Genomic DNA, 27,804 nt, shown 5'->3' with positions numbered 1-27,804 from the left:
AATAGATATGCTAGTGTGCTAATGCTGATATATCATTTCTGCTCTGTCTCTTGTGTCACTATCTCTCTGGCAGGATACCTGCCATCTCTCACAGACATCAAACTCTCTGATGAAACTCCCCATGTGTTTTAATTCTCCGAGTCTACAGACGACTTGTAATACATCTTTTTGGCAGTTACTTCCAGCAAACTCTGAAGTCATGGAACCAATGGATGGTCTCGGGTGTTTTCTACCCATGCATGGACAGACCAGCTTACACTATTTTGCCTGTACTCTGGGGGGGAGGGGGACTGTACAGATTTTTACATGCGTCTTGAAAAAGGAAATTTTTGATCGAATTACTTGTATTTTTGCAAGAACATTGAAGTTGTTTATGGGAATTGTGTAAATACAGAATTGCTGAACTAAAGATGATTTGACTCAGATGGTTACAGTTGTGTATATGATCTCAAGACATAAAACAGTAATGTACAGTAATCTATTTAATTTGAGTGTTCCATTTATAGTTCAACTCTAGTGGTAGGTGTGTGGAGGATATGTAAGTGAAGTGTACTTAGTGACTAACTACATGGAAATGCTGTATTTGAATGAGATGTGAAAGAAATGTCTGAATGTTTGGTTTTATCACATTGGCCTGAGTTCTAACTTGAGATTCATGCACAAAACTCTGCACTTGTTTCTCAAATTTGGTTTCAGCCCATAAGGCATGCGCTAGTTCAATCAGTGACCTGAGACCTGTCATATTGACTGTGTTATGCTATTCTTATGACAACGTTATGACAGAACCTATGTTTTATCTGCTGGTTGTAAGAGGATGGAACTTTTCACTTAGTACATATCAATATCAGACGAGATCTTTCCCACTGGGCAAAAACGGATTGAATCAACGCTGTTTCCACGTAATTTCAACTCAAATTGTGATGACATTGAATCAACATGGAAAACTGATTGGATTTGCAAATGGTCACCAACGTAAGGGCATTTCACCCAACTTTGAACCTAAATCCAATGATATGGTGTCATTTGTTGTTGATTTCTCGTTGAATGCATGTTAGTTGACAACTCAACCAAATGTAAATCCAAACTAGACGTTGAACTGAAAGTCTGTGCTCAGTGGCTTGGCTCTGCTGGATTCTGCCTGAATCAGAAGTTGAGGGCACACTGAAATTGGAGTGCAGTCCTTGCAGAAAGAAACTGGTAGACCCCAGGGGCTTGCATGAGAAGGTTATAGTTCACGACTTACCATGCAGACTTCATGTCTGTCAAGACATGAACCTCTGAAGAGGTTTTGCACATAAGAAAGGGACATACAGTATCTGCATGCTTTTTTCTTTACGTTTATTCTCACACTAGATATGTGTCATGGTATTAACTCTGGATGCTACCACTCAACTTACAGTATTGTTGCACACGTTGCCATCGGAACTTCTTTACTTGGGCAAAGCGTAGGGAAAAGATTCACTTCCAATCTCCTCGTTTTCCAAATTGGGACTGAGAAATGGAAGAATATTCCTTCTTGTCGACAGTCTGCTAGCCTGAGATGACTGACAGTTTTCGGTTGGTTGGCTGTCTCTTTGAGAGAGGCACAGAAGTTCTGAATCAAACTCTCTTTTAATGTATTGTCAGCATAACATGTCAGTTAGACAAATTAACTAGAAGCTATCCACTTGCCGCCACACTCCTTCAATACAGACTAACACATAAATGAACTCAACAACTCAAACCATACATCAGCAATTCCGTTTTTATTCATAGCTTGGTATTTCTAAAACAACACTTTGTTACGCATACTGTGCAAGAAAACTGTACATATTTGTTTTCATGGTATTTGTTTTTCACTTCACATAGAGTTACAGCTAATCTGTATTTGGAGAAATGTAAAAGTACTTTCCATTTGCAAACAGGCTATAGCTACAGTAGGTCCGTTTATACCTGGTGCTAACATATGTCCCTTTTCCTGATCTTATCCACATTCTGATTGTGCCCTTATTGTAGCCATTTTGTAACCTTTATTTAACTAGGCAAGTCAGTTAAGAACAAAATCTTATTTACAATGACGGCCTGCGCTGGCCAAACCCGGACAACATTGGACCAATTGTGTGCCGCCCTATGGGACTCCTAATCACAGGCGGTTGTGATACAGCCTGGAATCGAACCAAGGTGTCTGTAGTGACACCTCAAGCACTGAGATGCAGTGCCTTAGACCGCTGCGCCATTGCATTTACACATGGTAGTAAAATGTGTCTTGTAGACATTCACTGTGTACCTATTGCGACCAGATATCCTGGTCTGTCCCTGTATGCAAATTATTTAACAGATATTCTTTCAAAATTATATTTACTTATTGTAGGACACATATATATTCCATAAGTCAATGGTGTCACCTGTCAAGGACTTTAGGGGATGGGATAGTGATGATTTCACAGTCAATATCCGTCTACACTTGAAAGATATTCAGACACAATGCATTTTAGACTACCTCCGGAGGTGGTCAGGAAGATCTGATCACAATCAGATCACAATGCTTCTTTTAATCAACTACACCTATTTAAAAATGTGGGCACAATCAGAATGTGGACAATATCAGGACAAAGGACACATGTTAGAATCAAGTATAAACGGAACTTACGGTTCATCAATTCAGATGTCTTTTTGGGTGATATCCTTCCATACCAGACAATGTGAGTTGAAAGAATACATGTCAAAAATACTGGCAATATTAAGATCTAGAGGGTCAAACATAATGAACATGATCTTTTTTGGTTCAAGATTATCTGCAACTATATTTTTATTTGTTTTTGTTTAAACCTAATTTTATCAGGGAGTCATAGTGAGACCGAGGTCCCTTTTACAGAAAATGCACACATCAATATAAATACTAAATGTAAGCTGGAAGAAAAACACGGTCACAAAAAACAAACACGTTCATCAGTAATAAGATCCAATCAGCTTTCTAAACTTGCCCTAAAGAGACCAGATCATCACATTTAAGAACATTTTGAAGACTGTCACACAAATAACGTGCAAGAAAACTTAAAGCTGATTTACCTAACTCAGTAGAGACCAAAGGATTTTCCAGAGTTAGGCATCCCTGAGACCGGGTGTGGTAACTCATATGTGTAAAGTTTAGTAATGATGTTCTGTATAGAGGTACATTTTGTATAGTGGTACAAAAGGGTTTTATAAATTAAAACATAGCAATGCATCAATTTACGTGACGTCAAAGAGGGCCAACCAACTCTCTGGTAGAGAATGCAGTGATGAGAACTAAAACTGTAATAAAGAGCAGTGCGCATCTAACGGCTTTAATGAAGTGTCAGCTGCATTCATAAAGATGTGGCTATAGTCTAGGACCAATAGGAACTTTGACTGAATAATCTGCTTTCTACTATTTAGCGAGAGGCGGACCTATTTCTATAGACATTCTGTTTGATTAGTTCATGAAAGTAATTATTCCAACTGCCCCTAACAGTTGATTGTATAACAGTTTGATTTAGATGCTGATAAACCTGAGTTAGTTACAGTAGATCTGAGATCTTATTAAGATGAGTAGGAGGAGAACTGATCTTGGAGAAAACGGACTGGGATTAGCTCATGATAAGGATCTTTAAGATAACCATCCACAGTTTGGTTTTTAACTGTAACAAGTGTTATTTAGCATACAATGTGTTCTAAGGTTTCATTTGCATATACTTGGGGGCCGACTGGGAGGACAATGAAGCCTGGAGTGTATCTAATGGACTAGTTTCACATTTTCCTCGCTGCTCAACAAATTAATTATCCCCTCTCCAGGATATCAACACATAGTCAAGCAGGATTTCCATAAGTGGAATAGCGCCTTGAATGAAAATATCCCACAACAATAGCTTGCAGCAATATTGTTAGACCCAGTGTAAAATTGACGAGCGTGTTTCCTTTCATTGAGTACTGCATTATAGTATCTGTCCCTGCTACAGGAATGCAGTGCCAATAATTTGGAATGAGAAACTGAGGTAGAGTGAGACACCCAGGGTCATGGAGCTGTTTGGCAAGGATGCAGGTTGGTGACTGACATCATGGTGTTGAAATATTGACACAAAAAAAGTAAAGAGAGAGAAATAGAGACGGGGTGGGTGGAGAGAAAAAAATGCACTGGTTCAGAGCCAAATATTACTTCAATGTCAGGGGAATGAAATCTCACACAAACTTATCATACTTCTGGAAAAAAGCGATAACTTCAGGGCCTATGATGAATAACAAGGAAGTGTTTGTGTGTGTGTGTCCATGTCCATGTGCGTGTGTGCATGTCTAGCCTTAGTTGGCAGATATAAGGAATATGTGTTCCAGCCAGGATTCACTCTGCAATACCTTTGGGGGTGATAGTGAAACAAAGATTCAGGAAGCTGGGGGGTGTTTGTGTTAGAGGCTGTCCCCATGACAGTACAGACAGACAACATGCATACATTATTTAATGGCAAATAGTTATTACAAGGTAGACTATCCCCGAACCATGGTGAATAACATGAAGCATTGGTCATGATAATTATGCTGGTTTCGTTAAAAGTCTTGCGAACCCAGACACTTGATTCTCAGAATCCGTGCTTATGGAGAACGTAAAGCTTGGAACTTAAGGTTAGTTTCCTTTAAATATTTGTTTTCATCTCCATCAATATATGTAAAAAAAAAAAAACACACACAAAAAACAACAACATACTTTCATAGAAAAATACATTTATTTTGAACAATTTGAAAATTGTATTTTGTTTACAGTAAGAAATGTGAAGTAAAAACTAATATATTAGCTCAGCTAACAAAATGAACAATACAGTACAGCTCATGCTCTACAGCAACGTTTGCTACATGTTCAACAAGACCATCAGACAAATGTTTTAGAAACAGTTTAATAGTTTGACTAATCTTAAAATCACCATGATCAACACTTGCTTACTTCTTCGTATTATCTTACATGTTACGGCTAAAAAGTGAATGATGACATGCTAGAAAAGGTGAACAATATTATTGTACTTATTGTGAAATGAGCAGTAGGCTAATAAATAATACAAACTCTGTTCAATGTACCAAGCTTTTTGAATGGTCAGTTTAAGAAAAAATGTAGGCCCACATGTTTTGTATCGACCTGTACACTTCCTAACAGCCTCAACTGTAGTCCGGAGATTGTTTAGCAAGCAGCCACACTGATTTGTACACTGAACAAAAATATAAACACAACATATAAAGTTTTGGTCCCATGTTTCATGGGCTGAAATAAAAGATCCCAGAAATGTTCCATATGCACAAAAAGCTTTTTTTCTCTCACATTCTGTGCACAAATTTGTTTATATTCCTGTTAGTGAGCATTTCTCCTTTGCCGAGGTAATCAATCCACCTGACAGGTGTGGCATATCAAGAAGCCGATTAAACAGCATGATTGTTACGTAGGTGCACCTTGTGCTGGGGACAATAAAAGGCCACTTTAAAATGTGCAGTATTTCACACAAAACAATGCCACAGGCTCAAGTTTTAAAGGAAGCGTGCAATTGGCACGCGGACTGCAGGGATGTCTACCAGAGCTGTTGCCAGAGAATTTAATGTTCATTTCTCTACCATAAGCTGCCGCCAACATTGTTTAGAGAATTTGGCAGTCTGTCCAACCGGCCTCACATCTGCAGACCACCTGTAACCACGCCAGCACAGGACCTCCACATCCGGCATCTTAATCTGTGGTGAGAAGTGTCTGGAATAAAGCCCTTTTGTGGGGGAAAACTAATTCTGATGGGCTGGGCCTGGCTCCCCAGTGGGTGGGCCTGGCTGCCAAGTGGGTCGGCCTGTGCCCTCCCAGGCCCACCCATGGCTGCAGTCATGTGAAATCCACATATTAGGGCCTAATTAATTATGTTCAATTGACTGATTTCCTTACATGAACTGTAACTCCTTATGTGAACTGTAATTCCTTATAAGTACCGTAATTTATTGAACTGCATTATTGGTTAAGGGCTTGTAAGTAAGCATGTCACCTGTTGTATTTGGCGCATGTGACAAATAACATTTGGTTTGAAACTGTTGCGTGTTGCATTTACATTTTTGTTCAGTATAGTATGCCTTTTGTCTTATTACCTACATTCCACCTCCCCTGTGCAATAGAACAATAGATGCAGTTGTCATTATCAAGAGAACATCCGTGAGATAATCATGTTGAGCTAAATAATTCATTAGCAATGCAATCTGGCACTTAAGAACACAATATATTCTTTTCAACAATGGCATTTTTCTAATGCCTAATACAACATCCATAGATGTCAAATTACAATTCTTCAATACTGAAATAATGTATATACACAAAATAATATATTCTCCTGCTATATAGTAGATTTCTAAAGTCTTGTGAAATACATATTTAGTAGCAGTTCTCAGCGACCAAAGTAAATGGTGAAAACAAAGATTTTTTTAAAATGGCACATTGAAACACCACAATCTGTACTTACAGTACTCATAATCAAATTTCTTAGACATTAGTACAAGTAGGAAATTCTCTTGTGATCACTCTCTCCCCATTTCTTCCATATTCTCCTGGTGATAGAATACAGAAATCAAAGTATAATTATTATGAATAGTGCCCCCAAAGACCCTATTGTCACCAATGTTTTGATGTTGGCAGCATTTTGTGGATCTTTGTGTCAACTACCAACTAAACTAGCATAGATAGGAACCACTCCAGGCATCAGAGTAATCATGGAATCTTAGCAGACAGACAATAGGTGGTCAATTCATTGAATCTAATGGTACAAATAACATTTCCTGTATTGCTCTGCCAATTGAAAATAAAAAGTTGGAAGGCAACAGAAGAGAAATCAATCTGTCTCAGATCACTAAGGTCTGCTGGAGGAGAGACCTGCTGTGAGATGAAGATTGGCCAAAGTGCTGACCTCCCAAAAAGCCTCCAGCCCAAATGTCTATCAGGACCACTGCAGTGCCGCAATTGTCAAAAACAGTTAGCAGTCCCCTGCTTTAACAACCCAAAATGGTTTCCTTATGTCAACCTTTCTGCTTCATGCTTACAGGAGCTTATGGTGCAGATTGAACTGGAAAGTAGGCCTATACCGTAAATCTTTCTGTATCTTGTAGTGGCTTATGATAATGCCTTCATGACACTTGAGATTGACACAATGCTTGCCATTGCAATCCATAATTCTCACAGAACTCATAATATCTGACACAAATTCCAGAAATTCTTATTGCAAAAAGCTTATTTCTCTCACATTCTGTGCACAAATTTGTTTACATCCCTGTTAGTGAGCATTTCTCCTTTGCCTAGATAATCCATCCACCTGACAGGTGTGGCATATCAAGAAGCTGATTAAACAGCATGATTGTTACATAGGTGTACCTTGCGCTGGGGGACAATAAAAGGCCACTTTAAAATGTGCATTTTTTCACACAAAACAATGCGAATTCTGATAGAATATAAGGTAAAACGGATTTCTAGAGAGTGCTTCACTGTGGTTTTTATTGCAGCTTGCTTGATGCATTAGCCATTTCTTTGAAAATGTGTGAGTTAGCTAACTAGCTAATTAGGGCTTTTTAACTTGCTGTCCAAGCAAAGATGAAAACATATTACAATGTTTCAATTATACTTTTTGTTTTACCCAATGCATTTAGCGTGATTAATTGATAAAAATGCGTGCTTGACTGGGTCCGAACGAGCTTGATGTATATTACGGCATTTTACAATACAACTTTATTGTCCATATGTTACATAGCATGATGGAAATGTGTCTTCTGCTCTGTACGTTGTGTGGACAGCTGATTTACATACAGTACCAGTCAAAAGTTTGGACACATCTACTCATTCTGGGGTTTTTCTTTATTTGTACTATTTTCCACATTGTAAAATAATAGTGAAGACATCAAACGTATGAAATAACACATATGGAATCATGTAGTAACCAAAAAAGTGCCAAACAAATCAACATACACTACCGTTCAAAAGTTTGGGTCACTGAGAAATGTCTTTGTTTTTGAAAGTAAAGCAAAATTGTTGTCCATTAAAATAACATCAAATTGATCAGAAATACAGTGTAGACTTGGTATTTTATTAGGATCCCCATTAGCTGTTGCAAATGCAGCAGCTACTCATCCTGGGGTCCAACACAAAATATGAAACATAATACATAATGACATAACACAGAACATCATAAAACATGAACACCTCAAGGACAGAACTACATACATTTTTAAAAGGCACACGTAGCCTACATATCAATGCATACACACAAACAATCTAGGTCAAAAAGGGGAGAGGCGTTGTGCCACGAGGTGCTGCTTTATCTGTTTTTTGAAACCAGGTTTGAGTTTATTTGAGCGATATGAGATGGAATGAAGTTCCATGCAATAAGGGCTCTATATAATACTGAACGTTTTCTTGAATTTGGTCTGGTTTTGGGGACTATGATAAGTCCCCAGGTGGCATGTCTGGTGGGATAAGTGTGTGTGTCAGAGCTGTGTGTAAGTTGACTATGCAAACAATTTGGGATTTTCAACACATTGTTTCTTATAAAAATATGTTGTAAATTACTATTGTAGCTGGAAACGGGGGATTTTTAATGGAATATCTGTCATGACCTCCTCCGAAGTCAGTCCCTCTCCTTGTTCGGGCAAAGTTCGGCAGTCGACGTCACCGGTCTTATAGCCATCGCCGATCCACCTTTAATTTTCCATTTGTTTTGTCTTGTCTTCCCACACACCGCACAGAACTCGCTTCGCCATTCCTCCACTAACCTCTCTCCCTTCCAGTGCGTACTGGGGTACCAGCCGGTTCTGGAACCTTGGCATCAGAGTCGGACCGAGGCTCCTGCGGTGGACGACTGGTTTAGGCGCGCGGAGAAGACATGGGAAGCTGTCCGTGTTCACCTTCAGCGGGCCATGCTGCGTCAAATGGAGAACGCAGACCGCCACCGCAGTGAGGCCCCGGTGTTCGCAACGGGCGACCGGGTCTGGCTCTCGACCCGAAATCTGCCCTTCCGAAAGCTGGGTCCGCGGTTTGTGGGGCCATTTAAAGTCCTGAGGAGAGTGAACAAGGTTTGTTATAGGTTACAGCTTCCCCCCGATTACCGTATTAACCCCTCTTTCCATGTGTCTCTCCTCAGGCCGGTGGTGTGTGGTCCGCTGCATTTTGGTCCGACTCTCCTTCACACCTAGAAAACCGTGACAGAATCACCCACCACAACTGGACCAAGCGGCGTGTCAACAGGCAGCAGCAGCAGGAGAAGGAACAGAGGCAGGAGCAGCAGCAGCAGTGGGAGAGGCTGCATTACTTGGAGAAATGGACTTGGGAGGACGATTTGGACGGTAAAGGACCCAGATCTGCCAGTCAACCAGACTCTTCCAGATCTGCCAGTCGACCAGACTCTTCCAGATCTGCCAGTCGACCAGACTCTTCCAGATCTGCCAGTCGACCAGACTCTTCCAGATCTGCCAGTCGACCAGACTCTTCCAGATCTGCCAGTCGACCAGACTCTTCCAGATCTGCCAGTCGACCAGACTCTTCCAGATCTGCCAGTCAGCCAGGGGTCGCCAGTCAGCCAGGAGCTGCCGCCCCTCTGTCCCGAGCTGCCGTCCCTCTGTCCATTGAGAAGAGTTGCCATGGTGAGGAGGCCACGGAAGAGGATAAGGTGGGGGAAGACTAAGGTGGGGGGGGGGGTGGGGGGGGGTGGGGGGTGGGGGGGGGGGTGAGGGGGGGGGGGGCGTACTGTCACACCCTGTCCATAGTTTACTTTGTATATTTCTATGTTTTGGTTGGTCAGGGTGTGAGCTGAGTGGGCATTCTATGTTTCATGTCTAGTTTGTCTAGTTCTATGTTTGGCCTGATATGGTTCTCAATCAGAGGCAGGTGTTTGTCATTGTCTCTGATTGGGAACCATATTTAGGTAGCCTGTTTGGTGTTGGGTTTTGTGGGTGATTGTCCTTAGTGTCCTTTGTGTCCTCTGTGTCAGTTTGCACCAGTTTAGGCTGTTTCGGTTTTCACATTACGTTTATTGTTTTTGTATTGATTCGTGTTTACGTTGTTAAATAAACATGGATCGCAATAGCCACGCTGCATTTTGGTCCGACTCTCCTTCACACCTAGAAAACCGTGACAGTTTATTTTAAGTGCTTGTGCACGTTATGTCTGGGGTTTTGTCCCATTGTATATATATTGTTTTGTTCACTGTAATTTTTATCATTAAAAACTGCGCCGTTAAAACACTGTCTTTTCTCTCCTGTGCCTGACTTCTCTACCACCAGTACGCACGCCTTACAATATCTACATAGGCGCACAGAGGCCAATTATCTGCAACCATCACACCTCTGTTCCAATGGCACGTCGTGTTAGCTAATCAAAGTTTATCATTTTAAACGGCTAATTGATCATTAGAAAACCCTTTTGCAATTATGTTAGCACAGCTGAAAACTATTGTTCTGTTTAAATAAGCAATAAAACTGGCCTTCTTTAGACTAGTTGAGTATCTGGAGCATCAGCATTTGTGGGTTTGATTACAGGCTCAAAATGGCCAGAGACAAAGACCTGGTTCTGAAACTCGTCAGCCTATTCCTGTTCTGAGAAATGAAGGCTATTCCATGCGAGAAATTGCCAAGAAACGGAATATCTCGTACAACGCTGTGTACTACTCCCTTCACAGAACAGCGCAAACTGACTCTAACCAGAATAGAAAGAGGAGTGGGAGGCCCCAGTGCACAACTGAGGAAGAGGTCAAGCACATTAGAGTATCTAGTTTGAGAAACAGACGCCTCACAAGTCCTCAACTGACAGCTTCATTAAATAGTACCCGCAAAACACCACTTTCAACGTCAACAGTGAAGAGGCAACTTCGAGATGCTGGCATTCTATGCAGAGTTCCTCTGTCCAGTGTCTGTGTTTTCATTTTATTGGCCAGTCTGAGATATGGCATTTTCTTTGCAACTCTGCTGGTGACACTTTGCTGGTGACACTGTCTGCGATTTATTTAGATTTCAAGGCATACTTAACCAGCATGGCTACCACAGCATTCTGTAGCGATACGCCATCCCATCTGGTTTGTTCTTAGTGGGACTATCATTTAATTTTCAACAGGACAATGACCCAAAACACCTCCAGACTGTGTAAGGGCTATTTCACCAAGAAGGAGAGTGATGGAGCAATGCATCAGATGACCTGGCCTCCACAATCACCCGACCTTGGGATGAGTTGGACCACAGAGTGAAGGAAAAGCAGCCAACAAGTGCTCAGCATATGTGGGAACTCCTTCAAGACTGTTGAAAAAGCATTCCAGGTGACTGCCTCATGAAGCTGGTTGAGAGAATGCCAAGAGTGTGCAAAGGGTGCCTACTTCAAAGAACACTTTTTTGCTTAACACTTTTTGGTTACTTCATGATTCCATGTGTGTTATTTCATAGTGTTGATCTCTCCACTATTATTCTACAATGTAGAAAAGAGTAAAAATAAATAAAAACCCTGGAATGAGTAGGTGTGTCCAAACGTTGACTGGTACTGTAGGCTACGACATGTGATCATTTTCTTGGGAGCCTGGCTCTGAAGGCCTAGGTCCAATAGGCAGGTCTGTTACTGTTCTGGACGCTACGTCAAACTTACCTCTGCTCCTGGTCTTCAGTTCTTTCTCCATGAGTTCCTTCTCTGTGGGGAACTCACTGAGCTTCATCTTGGACATGGTATTGTTCTGCCCGACCGTGCCAATCATCTCCGGCTCCTTTTCCTGGTTCTCCTCAGCCTGGACATGGATCCAAGGGATTTTCCTAACAAGCCAGACACCACTCGACTGACGTCATGCAAACTTAACCTGCAGTACTGTAAGAACTTCACTTATGTGTTAATAGTTGAGAGTATAATGTGGCATTCCGAATGCCACTAAGACAAAATAAGACAAAATAGGTTGACTATAACCAACCAATGAATATTATAATGAGAACATACCTTTTCAACTTGAAGATGAAAAACGCAGCTAAACCAACAAACACCACAGACAGCAACATCAGCATGACTGAGCTACTGTGAATAGGGTTGGAGTAAACCAGAGGTGCTGGGGAAAGACAGAGACAGACCAGTTTCTGCTTTAGCCAATTCCTTTGTTGATGTCATTTATTTAATGTAGTATTGTCTTTGTATTACTCTTGTCTATAACTGTTCTGTACTGTGTCATGTACGTTTTGTGTGGACCCCAGGAAGAGTAGCTGCTCCATAAGGGATCCTAATAAACTAAAATAATCATGCCAAACACACGAAAAAAGACTTGGAGAAAAACAAGGGGAGAAACCAGCAAATATTCATTTTTTCACGTAGTATGAGCCCATTAGGTCTGAGCGGTTCAGAAGGAGCGGTATCTGTCATGTTCCATTTTAAGAAGGCATACAAAGGGCCTCCATACATGAGGTCGCACTCTATCTCCCCATGCATCTGAAAGGTTTGTGCTTAGTCATGGCTTTAAGTGCTGAGGCGTATTATTCTGAGTATGTATTAGCCCACCCCTCCCAAACCATATTTCTCTCTTCCAAGATGTGACCAGTGAAGTTGATGACCTTTCCATAGCATTTTAAAGGCTTCTCAGACCTTTCCATGCAGACACAAGTGAAGACAGATCAATCGCTGGATGAAAAGGGTAAAGTAATGTGGGCTTGATCGACACGTTTTGGTGATATGCTAATATCCAAATGACCCCACTGATTTCCAAGGTGCATACTAAAGATACCCGATGTTAATCGTATTATTGATCGCAATGACTACAAGACACTCTACTGTAATAAGATAGTTGTAAAAGGGATTCAATGGAAAATGTCCATCAATATCTGCTGTTGACATTAGTTGACATTGTCTGGTGAATTGAGTGTCAGTACAGTACTTATTATAGTATTTTGAATTGTTTATGTTTAGTTACTTTATACTGTGAAAGAGACAAAGAAAAACTGCAACTTACCCAAAGTTAGCTGTGTGATGAAAACAAATATTTGAGTGTCAGCTTTCAACTCAAACTGGACCAATCCGTGGTTCAGGGCATTTATAACAAGGTTTGATATCTGTTTGACATAATAGACAAATGACTTGGCACCCCAAAATGTGCATTTGCAAAGATTATTCTTTTCAAATTTGAATAAAGGTTTATGATAACATTATCTTGGAAAACCAATTAAGTCCGTTAAACCCCATTGTTTATACAAATGTGGATTTTGAGCAGATGAATTAGACGATTAGATCTGTTCTAGAAGATTTCCAAAAAGACAAACTCTTGTAAGAAGTCAAGCAAAATATGCTTACACTCACTAAGTCCTCTTTGTTCCGCTTCCCATGTTCAGGCAACTGTGTCTCAGGCAGGATAAATAGTTCTGCTGTTGTTGGAACACCTGGAAACAAAGATACTAACAGCCGTTCCTCTGGAAATCCAGAAACCTGTAATAACAGTCAAACAGTCAAACATACACACTGCTATTGTGGGAAAACACATGATACTAAACATCTATGTTCACTTTACTTCCTTAATATGTCACATTGAATGAAGTAATCCTCATCATGTCTCCTGTTTTGAAATGGTTAAGACCATAAAAGACATTGCGTGACAACCTCATGTTGACTGTCGTCCCAGAGGGAATTTCTTCCTGTACCTGTGATACAGCTGTCCTCACCACGCGGCCCACGTCCTCTCTCCACTCCGGGATGTCAGGGTTGTGCTCGTCCAAAGCCGGAGAGAACGATAACAGCAGGGATTTGAAGAAATCTGTGATACATGGAGGATGCTGCCATGAACCCTCTACCACAAAGTGTTTCCGTGTGGCACTGTACCATTTAGAATTTTTTAGTTTGCTCAGAATTGCTTTTCATCTGACATGAATTTACAATTTATTCTTGTTCCTCATGGCATGGAGGTGACTAGCTGGGAGTAGAGGTTACTAGCTGGGAGTAGAGGCGACTAGCTGGGAGTAGAGGTGACTAGCTGGGAGTAGAGGTGACTAGCTGGGAGTAGAGGTGACTAGCTGGGAGTAGAGGTGACTAGCTGGGAGTAGAGGTGACTAGCTGCGAGTAGAGGTGACTAGCTGGGAGTAGAGATGACTAGCTGGGAGTAGAGGTTACTAGCTGGGAGTAGAGGTGACTAGCTGGGAGTAGAGGTGACTAGCTGGGAGTAGAGGTGACTAGCTGGGAGTAGAGGTGACTAGTTGGGAGTAGAGGTTACTAGCTGGGAGTAGAGGTGACTAGCTGGGAGTAGAGGTTACTAGCTGCGAGTAGAGGTTACTAGCTGGGAGTAGAGGTGACTAGCTGGGAGTAGAGGTGACTAGCTGGGAGTAGAGGTGACTAGCTGGGAGTAGAGGTTACTAGCTGGGAGTAGAGGTTACTAGCTGGGAGTAGAGATGACTAGCTGGGAGTAGAGGTTACTAGCTGGGAGTAGAGGTTACTAGCTGGGAGTAGAGATGACTAGCTGGGAGTAGAGGTTACTAGCTGGGAGTAGAGGTTACTAGCTGGGAGTAGAGGTGACTAGCTGGGAGTAGAGGTGACTAGCTAGGAGTAGAGGTTACTAGCTGGGAGTAGAGGTGACTAGCTGGGAGTAGAGGTTACTAGCTGGGAGTAGAGGTTACTAGCTGGGAGTAGAGATGACTAGCTGGGAGTAGAGGTTACTAGCTGGGAGTAGAGGTGACTAGCTGGGAGTAGAGGTGACTAGCTGGGAGTAGAGGTTACTAGCTGGGAGTAGAGGTTACTAGCTGCGAGTAGAGGTTACTAGCTGGGAGTAGAGGTGACTAGCTGGGAGTAGAGGTGACTAGCTGGGAGTAGAGGTGACTAGCTGGGAGTAGAGGTTACTAGCTGCGAGTAGAGGTTACTAGCTGGGAGTAGAGGTGACTAGCTGGGAGTAGAGGTGACTAGCTGGGAGTAGAGGTGACTAGCTGGGAGTAGAGGTTACTAGCTGGGAGTAGAGATGACTAGCTGGGAGTAGAGGTGACTAGCTGGGAGTAGAGGTTACTAGCTGGGAGTAGAGGTGACTAGCTGGGAGTAGAGGTTACTAGCTGGGAGTAGAGGTTACTAGCTGGGAGTAGAGGTGACTAGCTGGGAGTAGAGGTTACTAGCTGGGAGTAGAGGTGACTAGCTAGGAGTAGAGGTGACTAGCTGGGAGTAGAGGTTACTAGCTGGGAGTAGAGGTGACTAGCTGGGAGTAGAGGTTACTAGCTGGGAGTAGAGGTTACTAGCTGGGAGTAGAGGTGACTAGCTGGGAGTAGAGGTGACTAGCTGGGAGTAGAGGTGACTAGCTGGGAGTAGAGGTGACTAGCTGGGAGTAGAGGTGACTAGCTGAGAGTAGAGGTGACTAGCTGGGAGTAGAGGTGACTAGCTGGGAGTAGAGGTGACTAGCTGGGAGTAGAGGTTACTAGCTGGGAGTAGAGGTGACTAGCTGGGAGTAGAGGTGACTAGCTGGGAGTATAGCTGGGAGTAGAGGTGACTAGCTGGGAGTAGAGGTGACTAGCTGGGAGTAGAGGTGACTAGCTGGGAGTAGAGGTGACTAGCTGGGAGTAGAGGTGACTAGCTGGGAGTAGAGGTGACTAGCTGGGAGTAGAGGTGACATCCACATTGTCACTAACAAGGAGGCAGTGTTTACATGAACATAGATGTGTGATTAAAAAGTTGCATACATGCGTTACATTCATATTACCAATAAAGACATTCGAAGGACTCCTTCCCACTCACCTTTGACAATGATGACCTTGGTATCCTGCAGTATGTTGCACCCAGAAGACACTTGGACCATGATCCTGTTCATGCCTTCCTTCCAAAACGTGTACGAGATGCTTCCATCCAAGGTTATTAAGGGCTGGGTTTCGCAAGATAAAGAGAATGGCATAGAAAACCGCACAACCTTGCCTTTTCCAGCACACATGGAAAACACAAAGGACAAAAATAACTTTCCGCTAATAAACTCAAGGTCAGAGTAATTGGGTGAAGGAACCTCACCTCGGAGCTGTTTTCAAACCACCAGAAGAAGGTGAGTGTTCTGTGGTGGACAGGCCAGACCACAGCCGTTAGGTTAGCTTCTTTCTTCCTGATGGCAACAATAGGAGCTGAGAGATACACACGCTCCACTGGGCCTGAGACACACCAAAGCACACAAGAGAACCATATTGGCCAATATAAACTGAAAGCAGCCTTTTTGGGAACAGTCAATTGGTTAGTTGACCAATACAACCAAATCAAACAGCTTCATAAGCACTTAACATTCAATCCATTAAAGGTTGTTGTAGGTCAATCTATAGTTGGTGACATATGATCATCCGTAACCTATGCTGGTGTCAGTAGTTTACTGTGGTAACATGCTTGGGCAGGAAAAGTCATTAAACCACATTAGACATAAGAGAACCAGTGTTTCTCATTGACATACTGGTGATGTGTAGGAACAGGGAGCTAATGTCATAGCCCTGGCTGTTCTCTGCATGTGCTGTCACTCTGAAGATCCCATCTTCTCTATAGCTGTGTTTGATTCCATCGCCTCTCCGGCTCAGGTTGTACATGAAAGTGATGCCGTCCCCAAAGTCTAGCTGGATATAAGTCCACAACGAGTTTCCCTAGAGACAAGAAGTAAGACAGGCATCATTAGTCAAAACAGATTATGTTATGACACTGCATTATCTTTCACAGGGAAGAGCTGTCTATGGAAATACTTGGGATGAGATTTGAGATTAGACATTGGAGAAGTACAGGGCCCAGTTTTTCTAAACTTTTAAACCAGAATCAGAATGAGCCGGAGTATCTAATCCTCTTTTTTTGCTATCCAGGATCAGATCAATCTGGTCATTTCTACGCCATTTTTTCCAGAAAATAATCGGATAGGATCATTCTGATCCAGATACCACAATATCAAGATCACAGAATCTGTCATAGGGAAACAGAGATGAGTAAACTACATGAACAAATGTACCTAGACTACAAATAATAGAGCCTGCATATCACTTATAAGTAAGTACATTTATTTGAAACTTCTCAATATAACAACATATCTATACTGCGATCAAATTAAACAAAATTCAACTTTGGTTATCAGATATCAGAACGTTTTTAAAAACCTTGTCACCTTCGTTACATTGACATTTCTTGGTTGTAGAGCTTTCACCTTTCTAAATCCACCCTGAATCCACCCTTCATGTGGTGTCAAGATAATCCCGATTTTGGGCATCAAAACTATCCTAATCACTATTTTTGAGTATTGAAAAACACAAACATTCAACCCTGATTAAAGGTGAGATTGGATTACCAAAACTGTATCCCTATCAGAATCACCTTTTTCAGTTTTGTAAAAACCCAATTCTAACATTTAGTCCTGTTTGATTGCCGAAATATGATCAGATAACTTTAGAAAAATTGGGCGCTGGAGACGAGAAAGTGAGAGATAAAGATAGAAAGCCAAACAGACACAGACCAATGTAGTGAGTCATAGTGCTTTCATCCCAAAACCAGAAGAGAAAAGTTCAGGCTTTGGGGACGTCACATCAACCAACACAAGATAATCCAGGACAAACATCCACAGTTTACTGATGAAATAATAATAATATGTCTAGTAATGGCACAGCTTCAGTTGGTGTTGGGAGAGGAAACTCACATCGTCCAGATACACCAGGAAGGTGACATTACTGCCCACGGTGGCGGTGAGCTCTCCCTGGCTGGTAGTCAGTCTGAGGCCTCTGGGAGGCCTGGGGGAACAATGCTGTTTCCTGGGGGAGTACACATCCTTCCCTCCCTCTTTGCAATTATTGGACAAAACCTTTCTGTACCTGAACATTCACAGCATAGATGTAATTTTAGAATGGAGAGTGAGACTAGCTTTAACGTAATCTCACAATGCAGAGAGAGTAATTTGCTGAACAAAGGGCCCTATCAAATCACAGCACAGAGTGTTATTTTGCCCAAGGAAGGAAGGAATTAGGGACAGTACTACAAGTTACCTACCCTGTGCTGTTGAGGTAGTTATGGCTAGTGCTACAGCTTCTTGTCACAGTGCTTGGGTTGAACCAAAAAGCAGGGGTACACTTTCCATCGGCTTGACGTTCATACCCATAATCACTGTAAAACATGAGACATTTCAGTCTCCTTTCCCCTATCTGTCACGAAAAAGTATTTTTAGTTGAACGATAGGTAAGACTTAGTGCTAGTATGACTACATGGTTTAAAATCATAACTAGAGACATGACTATTGTCAGACATGTAGGATCAAAGAGAATTTCAGACAGAAAGAAAATACATTTAGAATTGATTTAGCAATTAATTACGTATTAATTGGATGATGATAAATCATTTGACATTATGTAAATTTGACCAGCCTGTTAGTCACATTCACAATTTTCAAACTATAATTGGATTGTGTGTATGCATGAACAGTGGCTATATGCAATAAACTAGAGAACATGTTGGGAATTGAAGAGGTATAAAGTTGAGCAAACTAATATTTGTGGTTAGATGTGTGATTAGGAGGGCTGAGTGTTGGGGGATGGGTTACACTTACAATGCCCTTGCCTATTCACTGACGTAAAAAATTAGGAAGTCTACCATAACTTGCCATTCAAAATCATATGTCCTGCAGATGCATGGTTCTGAGGATATGACTCGGGAGTAGTCCTGGGCCAGCATACAGCGGTTACCCGGCCTCCGTTTCATAAAGGTCTGCTTCTCTCCCATCACACATGGCTCTCCCTATCAAACAACATGACATGTCATTCCCTGTGGGGAATTTCATTACATTGATTCAATGTTTTTTAGTGCTCAACAGTCTGAAATTATACTGTATGAATATACAGTATGTGTGTGTGTGTGTGTGTGTGTGTGTGTGTGTGTGTGTGTGTGTGTGTGTGTGTGTGTGTGTGCGTGTGCGTGTGCGAGCGTGCGTGTGCATGCATTTATGTGCTGCGTTTACAGTTACATTAAACCAACATGCCCATCTTGATGTTGGCATCAAAACAATACCTTTCAACGTGTTTTACCTTGTTATGTAGGTGCCAAGTCTGATAATCTCCATCCATGCATCTCCTGCTAAAGATGGCTTTGTAGTCAATCTTTATCAGCTGCCATTCTGAAACACGGCTTAAGTGTCCAGTGAAACTTAATTCAACAAAACAAAACATTAGGTAAGTTGTTAGCCTTATTGTCTTTGTCGCTTGTAAAATTAAGATGCTGGGTCTGCTCACACCAGTATTTTGCTGTGGCTGAGGTTGCACAAACTAAACACAAACAAAAATAATATATATGCCAACACAATTACGTGTATCGCACCTCTGGGCAAACAAAACATTGTAAATTGAGAAATTAAGTGTAAACGCTATTTACCCATTCATGCATAACAACAACACTATTTAACTCTCATCACCAGATGAGCTGGAATCTAGAATATGAGGTCTGTGTTTACTTAATGTTGGCCAAATCCTGACTCCACTTACGTGATGATGTGATTCTCTGGCTGCATGAGAACTCCATCCAGAAACAAAGGAGCCAGAGAGAAACTGTGGCGATCCCATTTCTTACCCTCGTCCAGACTTACCCTGTTTCACAACACAGGACAACAACTATTAACATCTGATTGAATATATCATGAGGTTTATTAGTTCCAAGTTTCAAGTTTTAATGTCACATGCACAAGTACAGTGAAATGCCTTTCTTGCAAACTCAAAACAATGACTATGTTAGTAATGGTATAATTACAATTATAAACTGGGTGGTTTGAGCCCTGAATTCTGATTGGCTGACAGCCATGGTATATCAGACCTTATACCACGGGTTTGACAAAACATTTAGTTTCACTGCTCTAATTACATTGGTAACCAGTTTATAATAGCAATAAAGCTCCTTGAGGGTTTGTGATATATGGCTAAAGGCTGTGTCTAGGCACTCCGTGTTGCGTCGTGCATAAGAACAGCCCTTAGCCGTGGTATATTGTCCGTATACCACACCTCTTCTGGCCTTATTGCTTAAGTACACCACAATTCCAAAAGACGTAACTCTATGGCATCTTTGTAATCTTTGTAAGGTGTGACAATGAAAAGAGTTTAACAGAAAATATTTCTAACCATTTCTACAAACAGAGGTCAACAAAATGTGTCCAAATTCCTAGTGTTACTGTTCTTCAGACAGTAAGATACATTCTCACCATGACGTAGATGAAAAATGAAGTACCCTTATCAGCTTGTTCTCTATGTGGGAAATTATCCCAACTACGCACTCAACAATGGAACCAATGTTTCACGGGTCTAGGTAAATGTCGAAGGCAACAAAACATAAAAAAAATGGATATGACTCATGCTCTAACAATTGAGGGACTTAAATCACCTTTCACAGATCTTAATTGATTGTGACACTATTTCAGTGCGGGGGACATCAAAGTATCTGGTGTGACAGAGTTCCAACAACACAAGGACCCAGGCCAACAAAGTCCCTCGATACTTCAAACCTCTACTTGGCTACATTTGCATAAAAGCTCTCGAAAATACCCACGAACAGTACAAAGCTGTAACAGCCATTTTTTTGTTGAATGGATTCTGACAGTTTTGATGTGGTGAGAGAAACAGTTGCTGGAGATAGACATCCCATGCAAACGTACCTTGCCAATCAGCATTTCAAAGGCTAAATATAATCGTATGCAACAACAACACCAAAACTGAAATCAGAATGAAATGAATTGTGTCCTGAAATAGGAACTTCAGCATTAGTCTCAACGTTTTGCACACCAGTTTCTGAAATCAACTGGTAAGTTACAGTATAATGCATCTTTACATACAGTGAATATCATTATTATACTCCCATACGCTGTAGTAGAATTACAGTGAACCTACCATACGTGCCGGATGGGTACTGTTGCAACTAAAGAAACTGCAACTAAAGCACCTCCATTGTCAAGAAACCAAACACCGAGTTCTTCTTCAAAAATCTAAAGAAGGTAGAAGATAATAAACATGATTTACATCAGAAGTTGTTCACATTCAAAATGCAAATTTTAGACAAAACTAACTGAAGTTGGAGCCCATTTTGAGGCACAGATTGGTCTCACCTGTCTCCAGGTATTTCCTGCATCAGATGTTATAAACATTCCAAGGTTAGCGGAGGACAGCTCTGTACCAATGTTGCCTGAAAACAAAAATAAATATATGAATTCATATACTGATATATTTGCATAGTAAAGACTCATATTTTCAAAGAAAACAAACCTGCATAACAAACCTGCACAATTTTTTTTATAAATTGAAGGACCTGATCTCATTATAAACACGTTTATTGATCTGTATTCCGTTAACAGATTCTTTACATTTCTACCACATATAACAGTTTGCACAACGTTTTCTTTTAACAGCTGTGCCTACCTTTACTAATTTGTTGGTTGAACACAGAAACAGGTGTAACAGTATAACTTTAAACCGTCCTCTCGCCCATACCCGGGGTCCTCTGCACACATCAACAACAGTCACCCGCGAAGCATCGTTACCCATCGCTCCACAAAAGCCGCGGGCCTTGCAGAGCAAGGGGAACTACTACTTCAAGGTCTCAGAGCAAGTGACGTCACCGATTTAAACACTATTTTGCGCGCACCACTGCTAACTGAGCTAGCGTTTCACATCCGTTACACTCACCCCCCTTTTGACCTCCTCCTTTTCCACAGCAACCAGTGATCTGGGTCAACAGCATCAATGTAACAGTATAACTTTAGACCATCCCCTCGCCCATACCCGGGCTTGAACCAGGGACCCTCTGCACACATCAACAACAGTCACCCACGAAGCATCGTTACCCATCGCTCCACAAAAGCCGCAGCCCTTTAACTAAGCTAGCATTTCACATCCGTTACACATGCATTAACAACCTATTTCTACTTCTGTCCTACCTGTAGCTACAATGATCCCAGGTGCTGAGTCCATGCTAAAGATGCGTCCAGGCAGGTAAGGGTTCACTGGCGTATCCAGGTGCAGATGCAGAGAACAAAATGGCTGCCAAAACAAACACAATGGATTCAATTTAGATATAGACCTAAACCAAGACACAAAATCAAACATCTTATTCGGATCCATATCTGACTCATTTATATTTGACTCTGTATTCAAACTGCGCAAACTAATCTCTATTTAAAAAGGACGTTTACAAAGACCATTTATGGAACAAATACACTTTTTTAATCTTTTCCACCAACAGATTGAAACTGGCTGCAGAGGACATTGGAGCTGGCATTTCCATTTTAAAGCCATGTAATTAAAAAATCCTCAAGATGTAAAGATAAATCTGACAAACTTGTTTCATTTACTGATAAATCTGAATCACTCATCTCTCTGATTCAGCCACTTTGTGAAACATTAATAGAAGCTTTTACAAACCCAGAAGGGAGGCCAGAGTACAACAGGCATTTGAACGACACAGGCAAAAACAGTGTTATATCAATAATTCCTCTCATTATTTTCTTAATGCATAATATGTGCATATTATGTTAACTCGCTTTTAACATTCAAAATGATTGTATCACTTAAATTAATATCAAACATATCTAACCCAGAACACCACTAACTGCCATTAACTGTAATGTAACTTTCATTAGGGTGATGTATCTGAACAGTGATTACTGGAGGCAAATTGAAATAGTTGAGGTTAATGGAGATTTTGACACACTTTGTGGACTAGCAACTGCCATGAACAACTCCAACTCTTAAATCAATAAGCTTTGGTTGGATTGGAACATTTGATGAATGAATTTGTTCAGAAGCCGAATTAATTTGGTCATCATCCACCACGCCACCCATAACTTCAACTCACCAGGATGCAGTGCAGACTGTTTCCAGCCACATCAGTGTTGGGGGCTTGCAGCAGGGCCCAGGTCTGACCCTTGTTATAGGTGATGAATGTCTTCACTTCATGGCCCACCAATTTGTTGGCTAGAAATATGCCATTTATTCCTTCTACCTAGAATGACAATAAGCCAAATGGATAAAACAAAAGAGGTATCACATTGAGAGAGAGAGTGTGTATGTCATTATTTTAAACAATAACTTCATGGTTATGAAAAATCTTTGCTCTGTGCGAAACTACAGTGGAGATGAAATCATACACAGGAAGTGTGCCTTTCAGAGGTACTAAACAAACGGTACTTAACATAGTAATATGGTACACCTAAGAACACCTTATGGAAGTTGTTCCACAGACTGAGTGTCTTACATACATATACAATAGATGTACCTTATACAGGTCGACCAGTAAATTTCCACCTGGCTCTCTTCTGGTCCGGAGGTTCTCTAGAGACAGAGTGAAGTATACCCCTGGAGAGTCTGAGATATACAGGCTGTAGGTGTCATTCTGGTTCCACTCCTGTACAGCAGAAAACACCTGCTTCTCATTTGTACTGATGATGTGCATGTCCTGTTAGAGGAGTGAGAGATGGTGAAAGGATGAACATATGGGCAGGTAGGTAGAGACAAATAGATAGACACACAGACAGATGGAGAGAAATATACTGTAGAGAGAGCAAAATAACAAGTGTGCTTCAAGATGAGCAGCTTACGGCCTCCACAACATGACAGCAGTCTGAGTAAAGTGAGGCTTCAGAAATGAAAACTGTCTCACGTTCCTCAAACTGTAGCTGTATCTGTTGCAAGGTGTATTTGGGTAGTTTGATGCTTACCTTAGGAAGACAGTATTTGGGTAGCTGAATTCGCTTAAATGATTCCCTCATATAGGACACAAAGTAACTCGCTTGCCCTGACTTGGTAACCTGTGGAAGAAAAAAAACATCTTGCTTCAAGAGCTCTTGGGGGCTAATAAGCGTAACGCTAGCTTGTCAAGTTCATATTTTATTGAGTATGTTAAACTCATCGATGTTTCAGGCATGCTGGGCTTCATTAGAATGAATCAATTTGAAATGTCAATGATTTTAACACACTCATTTTTTACTGCACCTTGACTTGAGGTCCTGGAAGGACTGACTTAGCCCACAGAAGAACTCTGTTATTTTTCAAATATTCTAGAAGTGAAAATGTAGGTACAACTTCAATCCAGTTTTGGAAAATCGAGTTTAGCCATTTCAATACAAGAATTTACAAAAATTATAATGAAGAAATACATTTAAAATCAGAATTGTTTTTGTGTAATTTAGGGACTTGATGCTACAACACGGTAGGCAATACAAGTTTATACACCAACATCCCAATTAAATACTACTGTATTTACAGTTGCTGAACAAATGGTTTTGTCCTTCTCTACATGTCTTAGATGTACCACTACCACCCCTCCACTCTATGGCCCACACCACTTGATTTCTTATTTTCTAATCAACTAGAGGGATGGCGATTGTCTCCAAACAGACTACATTAGAGCTCTAATGGAATAATCTATCGAAAATCAATGGGCTACATTTTCACAGGCCAGATTTCTGAGGATGTTGCACTTGGCTGTTCCTTCTCCCCCAAGAGACATTCGAGAGGTGTTGAAGACTGCTTATTTCGATGTAGCCCAATCGATAACCTCATTACTCTTTGTCAAGTTAAATCCAACTGCCCGAAGCAATGAAAGTCACAAGAAAGTCATCTGTACCGCCACAGCTCCCTGCACAACCTGGTCTCAGAGCATTTCATATTATTCTGTACAGAAATCCAAGACACTCCATTTAGTATAATATGTTACGTTTCGAATGGTATGTAGCAATTTGTGGATGTCCAGCACCCATTTTGTATGATATGTTAAGAATTACAATTTGAATTATATGTTATGAATTTGCTAAATGTATGATAGTTACGAATTGTTGGGTTAAGGGTTATGGTTAAGTTTAGGAGTTAGGTTAAAAGGTTGAGGTTAGGGTTAGGGGAAGGGTTAGCTAACATGCTAAGTAGTTGCAAAGTATCTCAAATGTAGTAAGCCGTTGAAAATGTGCTAATTAGCTAAAATGTTAAAATTGCCCGTGATGTGATTCACGTTATACACCCACCATCCACCCCGACCAACCAACCTACTTTAGTTTTTGCTTTTTAGTAACCATCTGTCTTATGTAACCATACCCAGCATAACATATCATACAAATTTGAGTGTCCGGAATTGCATTTACTAGGTTACACCTAGTCTATGAGACCAGGCTGCCTGCAACAAGCCAGCTGTGTCCAACTGGGCTATTTTCACCAAAATCTATGATGATGGGGTCAATTCCATCTCAACTCCAATTCGATTCCGACATTGTATTGGATCATTATTTATGACCCAGACAGTTACTAATTATTTAGAATGAGAATTATTTTGTTCATTAATCGCATTTTCAATTAAATCCCTGAATTGACATAGTTGAAACAAATCAACTTACCACTGTACAATCCTACCATTTATCTACATACTCACAAAGGTGATTTTTATAGGCAAGACGCAGCCCCACATAACCATAAACCCCACATTACATGTCTGTCTCATTCTAAACCAAAAGAGAACACTTGAAGAGCACTTACTGTATGTCGTGTAAGTCTTAGCAAACCATTTCTACATCATATTATTAAATACTGTTACACAATAGGTGAACCTAAACCCTCATTAGTGCTGCAAAACTGTGTAAATGGAGGAAGAGCAAAGCTGACAGAGAAAGACAGACATCTTCAGCTGTAAATGGAAATCAATGGCAACAGGAGGCAGTAGAAATCAAATCAGTCATAATGACACACAATGTCATTGCCTAATTCGAGCCAATGTCATGTCAACCTAGTTGGCAATAACAACCCCAAACTCCATACAAATTCCTTGCCCAATTATAAGAAAAGCCTTTCAGCAGATGTGATGAAAAAAACACTTATTTTTTTCAGCAGTCACGGAATCCTTCAACATCATAGGCAGCTTGGACAATAGATAATCAAGATCTAAGTGTAGCAGGTGTTTGGAAAGAAAGCCATTTTGTAGACTTCAACGGTACAACACTGATTGGCTGCAGCAGAAGAACAGAGTTCACAGAAAAACACAAGCCTTTTGTGAACGTATAAAATGTACCGAAGATATAGACAGATACAGTACACACCTGAACAAACACATAGTTGTCCTGAACAACCAGAGAATTTTTGTCTATGTATCCCGGGAACAGGTATTGTCTGTTTGATTCTGTGCATCGTTGAGCTCTGCACTTAACATACTGAGCACCTAACACAGAAGAGAACTAGATTAGTTGTCAGTAACAATCCTAGAAAAAAACAACCAATGAAGAGAAATCACAAATGAATGGACTTCCGTCTATCTTTAGTGGGCACTACTCTTTCCAAACCAATTCTACACTTTCTGAGGACAGGATAAAAATAGCATCCCTCTTGCACTGTGATAAAAACAAAAAAAGTGTTGATAATTCAATCATTGTCTCTCACATCACACAAGTAATACTATTTGGTCCCGCCCCGGAATCTCAGTAACTGGTTTGATTGAATAAAGTCTATAGTGTTAGTGTTTTTGGAGAATCAAGGTTCTGATATGGGGCACAAGGGTCCGATTAAAGGGAAAAAATCTCTATCAATCTATTATATAAAGCTCTACATTTGTCAAGAGACTCCTACTCTGCTTTACAGTGCTTCTGGGGCCTATCCTGCAGCCCAGAATGAGCCTTATATTCCAGTGACCTCGCTCTAAATGGGAGGCAAGGGGTCCTTGGGGTCCTGCTACTGTGGGGGAGGGAGGCAAGCTACAGAGCAGCACTCACGTCCTTTGGCGATGTGGGTCTCCATGTGGACCACATCTGCCTCTCTGTCTAGCCCAGTTTGTGCCCTGCAACATAGGAGAGAGAGTTGATGGAAAACAGAGATGAAAGAGGACAAGAGTGGGGGAGGAAGGTGAAAGGTGGAGGAAGAGGAGGTAGAGGAGGAGAATGAAAAGGGGGAAGAGGAGGACAGCAATTTAGAGGAGGACTAAGAAGAAGAAAAAGATGGGAAGAGGGGGTGGAGGTGATGGAGGAAAAAGGGAATGGGGAAGGGGAGGACGAAGAGGAGGGGAAGAGGAGGAGGATGATGAGGAAGAGGAGGGGAGGAGGATTAGGAAGAAGAGGGGGCGGAGAGGATGAGGAAGAGGAGGGGGAGGAGGATGAGGAAGAGGAGGGGGCAGACGAGCAATTTAGAAGTAGGGGGATGGCCTTAAGAGGACAGTGGTAGCCTGTGATGGACAGCCTTATTCTGTGTTTCGCTTTACAGCACAGACAACACATCTCCATTTCCTGTACGCCAACTTCCAATTTGCGCCAGCCTCAGCAATTCATCTTAATTTGTGATAGCGTAAACAAAGGGAGACAGAAGCGGGAAAGCCTCCACACTACACAATTACTTAGGTTTGTGGTGTTCTCTCTCTCTCTCTCTCTCTCTCTCTCTCTCTCTCTCTCTCTCTCTCGCTCTCTCTCATTTTTAACATGGCATAAAGGAAATGTAAACTCTATTATATGTTACTATTCTAAAAACATTATATAGAGGCAAAAACATGTAATGCATTCAGTAAATACAAACAGTTAAACAATTCATCCATGAAAACATACATTTTCCAAGCACATTATAGTCTTGTGTGGGGTGCTATTAGTCCATTCATGCTGTCCTTATTCATCAATTGTTTTGCTGTTCATGTGAGGAGGGTGTCCTCCAAACAATGTCCTTTCTTTTTCAGCTTGAGAGGCACTTGGGTTTGACACATAACGTGACTGACTGTGGTAAACTGCATCACATCAATATGCCGTGTGTATGTGCACTTGAAATTACAGAATGACAACTAGCAAAAACAACATGTTATTCTTGGGCTTTAGAGGAGGAGTCCATTATTCCCGGCTACGTGATATGGGTTCAAGTACTGTAGGTTGGTTGTCATAATCTGTC

The 27,804-nt window shown here is 41.2% G+C and overlaps 2 protein-coding genes across 4 annotated transcripts in view; one reads left to right on the top strand and one right to left on the bottom strand.

Annotated features, from left to right (window-relative positions):
* Positions 1-2,065, top strand: part of LOC110529136 (VPS10 domain-containing receptor SorCS1) — a 50,318-nt gene extending 48,253 nt beyond the window's left edge. Inside the window, exon 27 of the mRNA XM_021611274.2 lies at positions 74-2,065. Coding sequence (XP_021466949.2) covers positions 74-132 — 59 coding nt within the window. The 3' untranslated portion in view covers positions 133-2,065. The remainder of the gene's footprint in view (positions 1-73) is intronic.
* Positions 2,066-5,951: 3,886 nt separating this feature from the next.
* LOC110529121 (VPS10 domain-containing receptor SorCS3) overlaps positions 5,952-27,804 on the bottom strand; it is a 55,415-nt gene continuing 33,562 nt past the window's right edge. Inside the window, exons 6-27 of one of the 3 annotated variants that reach the window (XR_005052843.1) lie at positions 26,655-26,719; positions 25,989-26,107; positions 23,628-23,717; positions 23,186-23,365; positions 22,766-22,912; positions 21,849-21,951; positions 21,021-21,097; positions 20,806-20,900; positions 19,417-19,518; positions 18,964-19,081; positions 18,543-18,676; positions 17,936-18,049; positions 17,589-17,760; positions 16,374-16,557; positions 15,950-16,083; positions 15,686-15,809; positions 13,624-13,736; positions 13,280-13,411; positions 12,942-13,041; positions 11,945-12,050; positions 11,606-11,741; positions 5,952-6,546 (exon numbers count right to left, since the gene is read on the bottom strand). Coding sequence is in view for 2 of the 3 variants with exons in the window: in XM_021611265.2 (XP_021466940.2) it covers positions 6,482-6,546; positions 11,606-11,766; positions 11,945-12,050; positions 12,942-13,041; positions 13,280-13,411; positions 13,624-13,736; positions 15,686-15,809; positions 15,950-16,083; positions 16,374-16,557; positions 17,589-17,760; positions 17,936-18,049; positions 18,543-18,676; positions 18,964-19,081; positions 19,417-19,518; positions 20,806-20,900; positions 21,021-21,097; positions 21,849-21,951; positions 22,766-22,912; positions 23,186-23,365; positions 23,628-23,717; positions 25,989-26,107; positions 26,655-26,719 (2,635 nt within the window). In the remaining variant the exon portion in view is untranslated. Of the gene's footprint in view, positions 6,547-11,605; positions 11,767-11,944; positions 12,051-12,941; positions 13,042-13,279; positions 13,412-13,623; positions 13,737-15,685; positions 15,810-15,949; positions 16,084-16,373; positions 16,558-17,588; positions 17,761-17,935; positions 18,050-18,542; positions 18,677-18,963; positions 19,082-19,416; positions 19,519-20,805; positions 20,901-21,020; positions 21,098-21,848; positions 21,952-22,765; positions 22,913-23,185; positions 23,366-23,627; positions 23,718-25,988; positions 26,108-26,654; positions 26,720-27,804 lie in introns of all 3 variants that reach the window. The other 2 variants (XM_021611265.2, XM_021611270.2) reach the window with 2 other exon arrangements.

Source organism: Oncorhynchus mykiss, chromosome 1 (assembly GCF_013265735.2).
Source record: "Oncorhynchus mykiss isolate Arlee chromosome 1, USDA_OmykA_1.1, whole genome shotgun sequence".
NCBI lineage: Eukaryota > Metazoa > Chordata > Actinopteri > Salmoniformes > Salmonidae > Oncorhynchus > Oncorhynchus mykiss.
The sequence above is the reverse complement of the archived record's forward strand: the minus strand, read 5'-3'. Positions and strand labels throughout refer to the sequence as shown.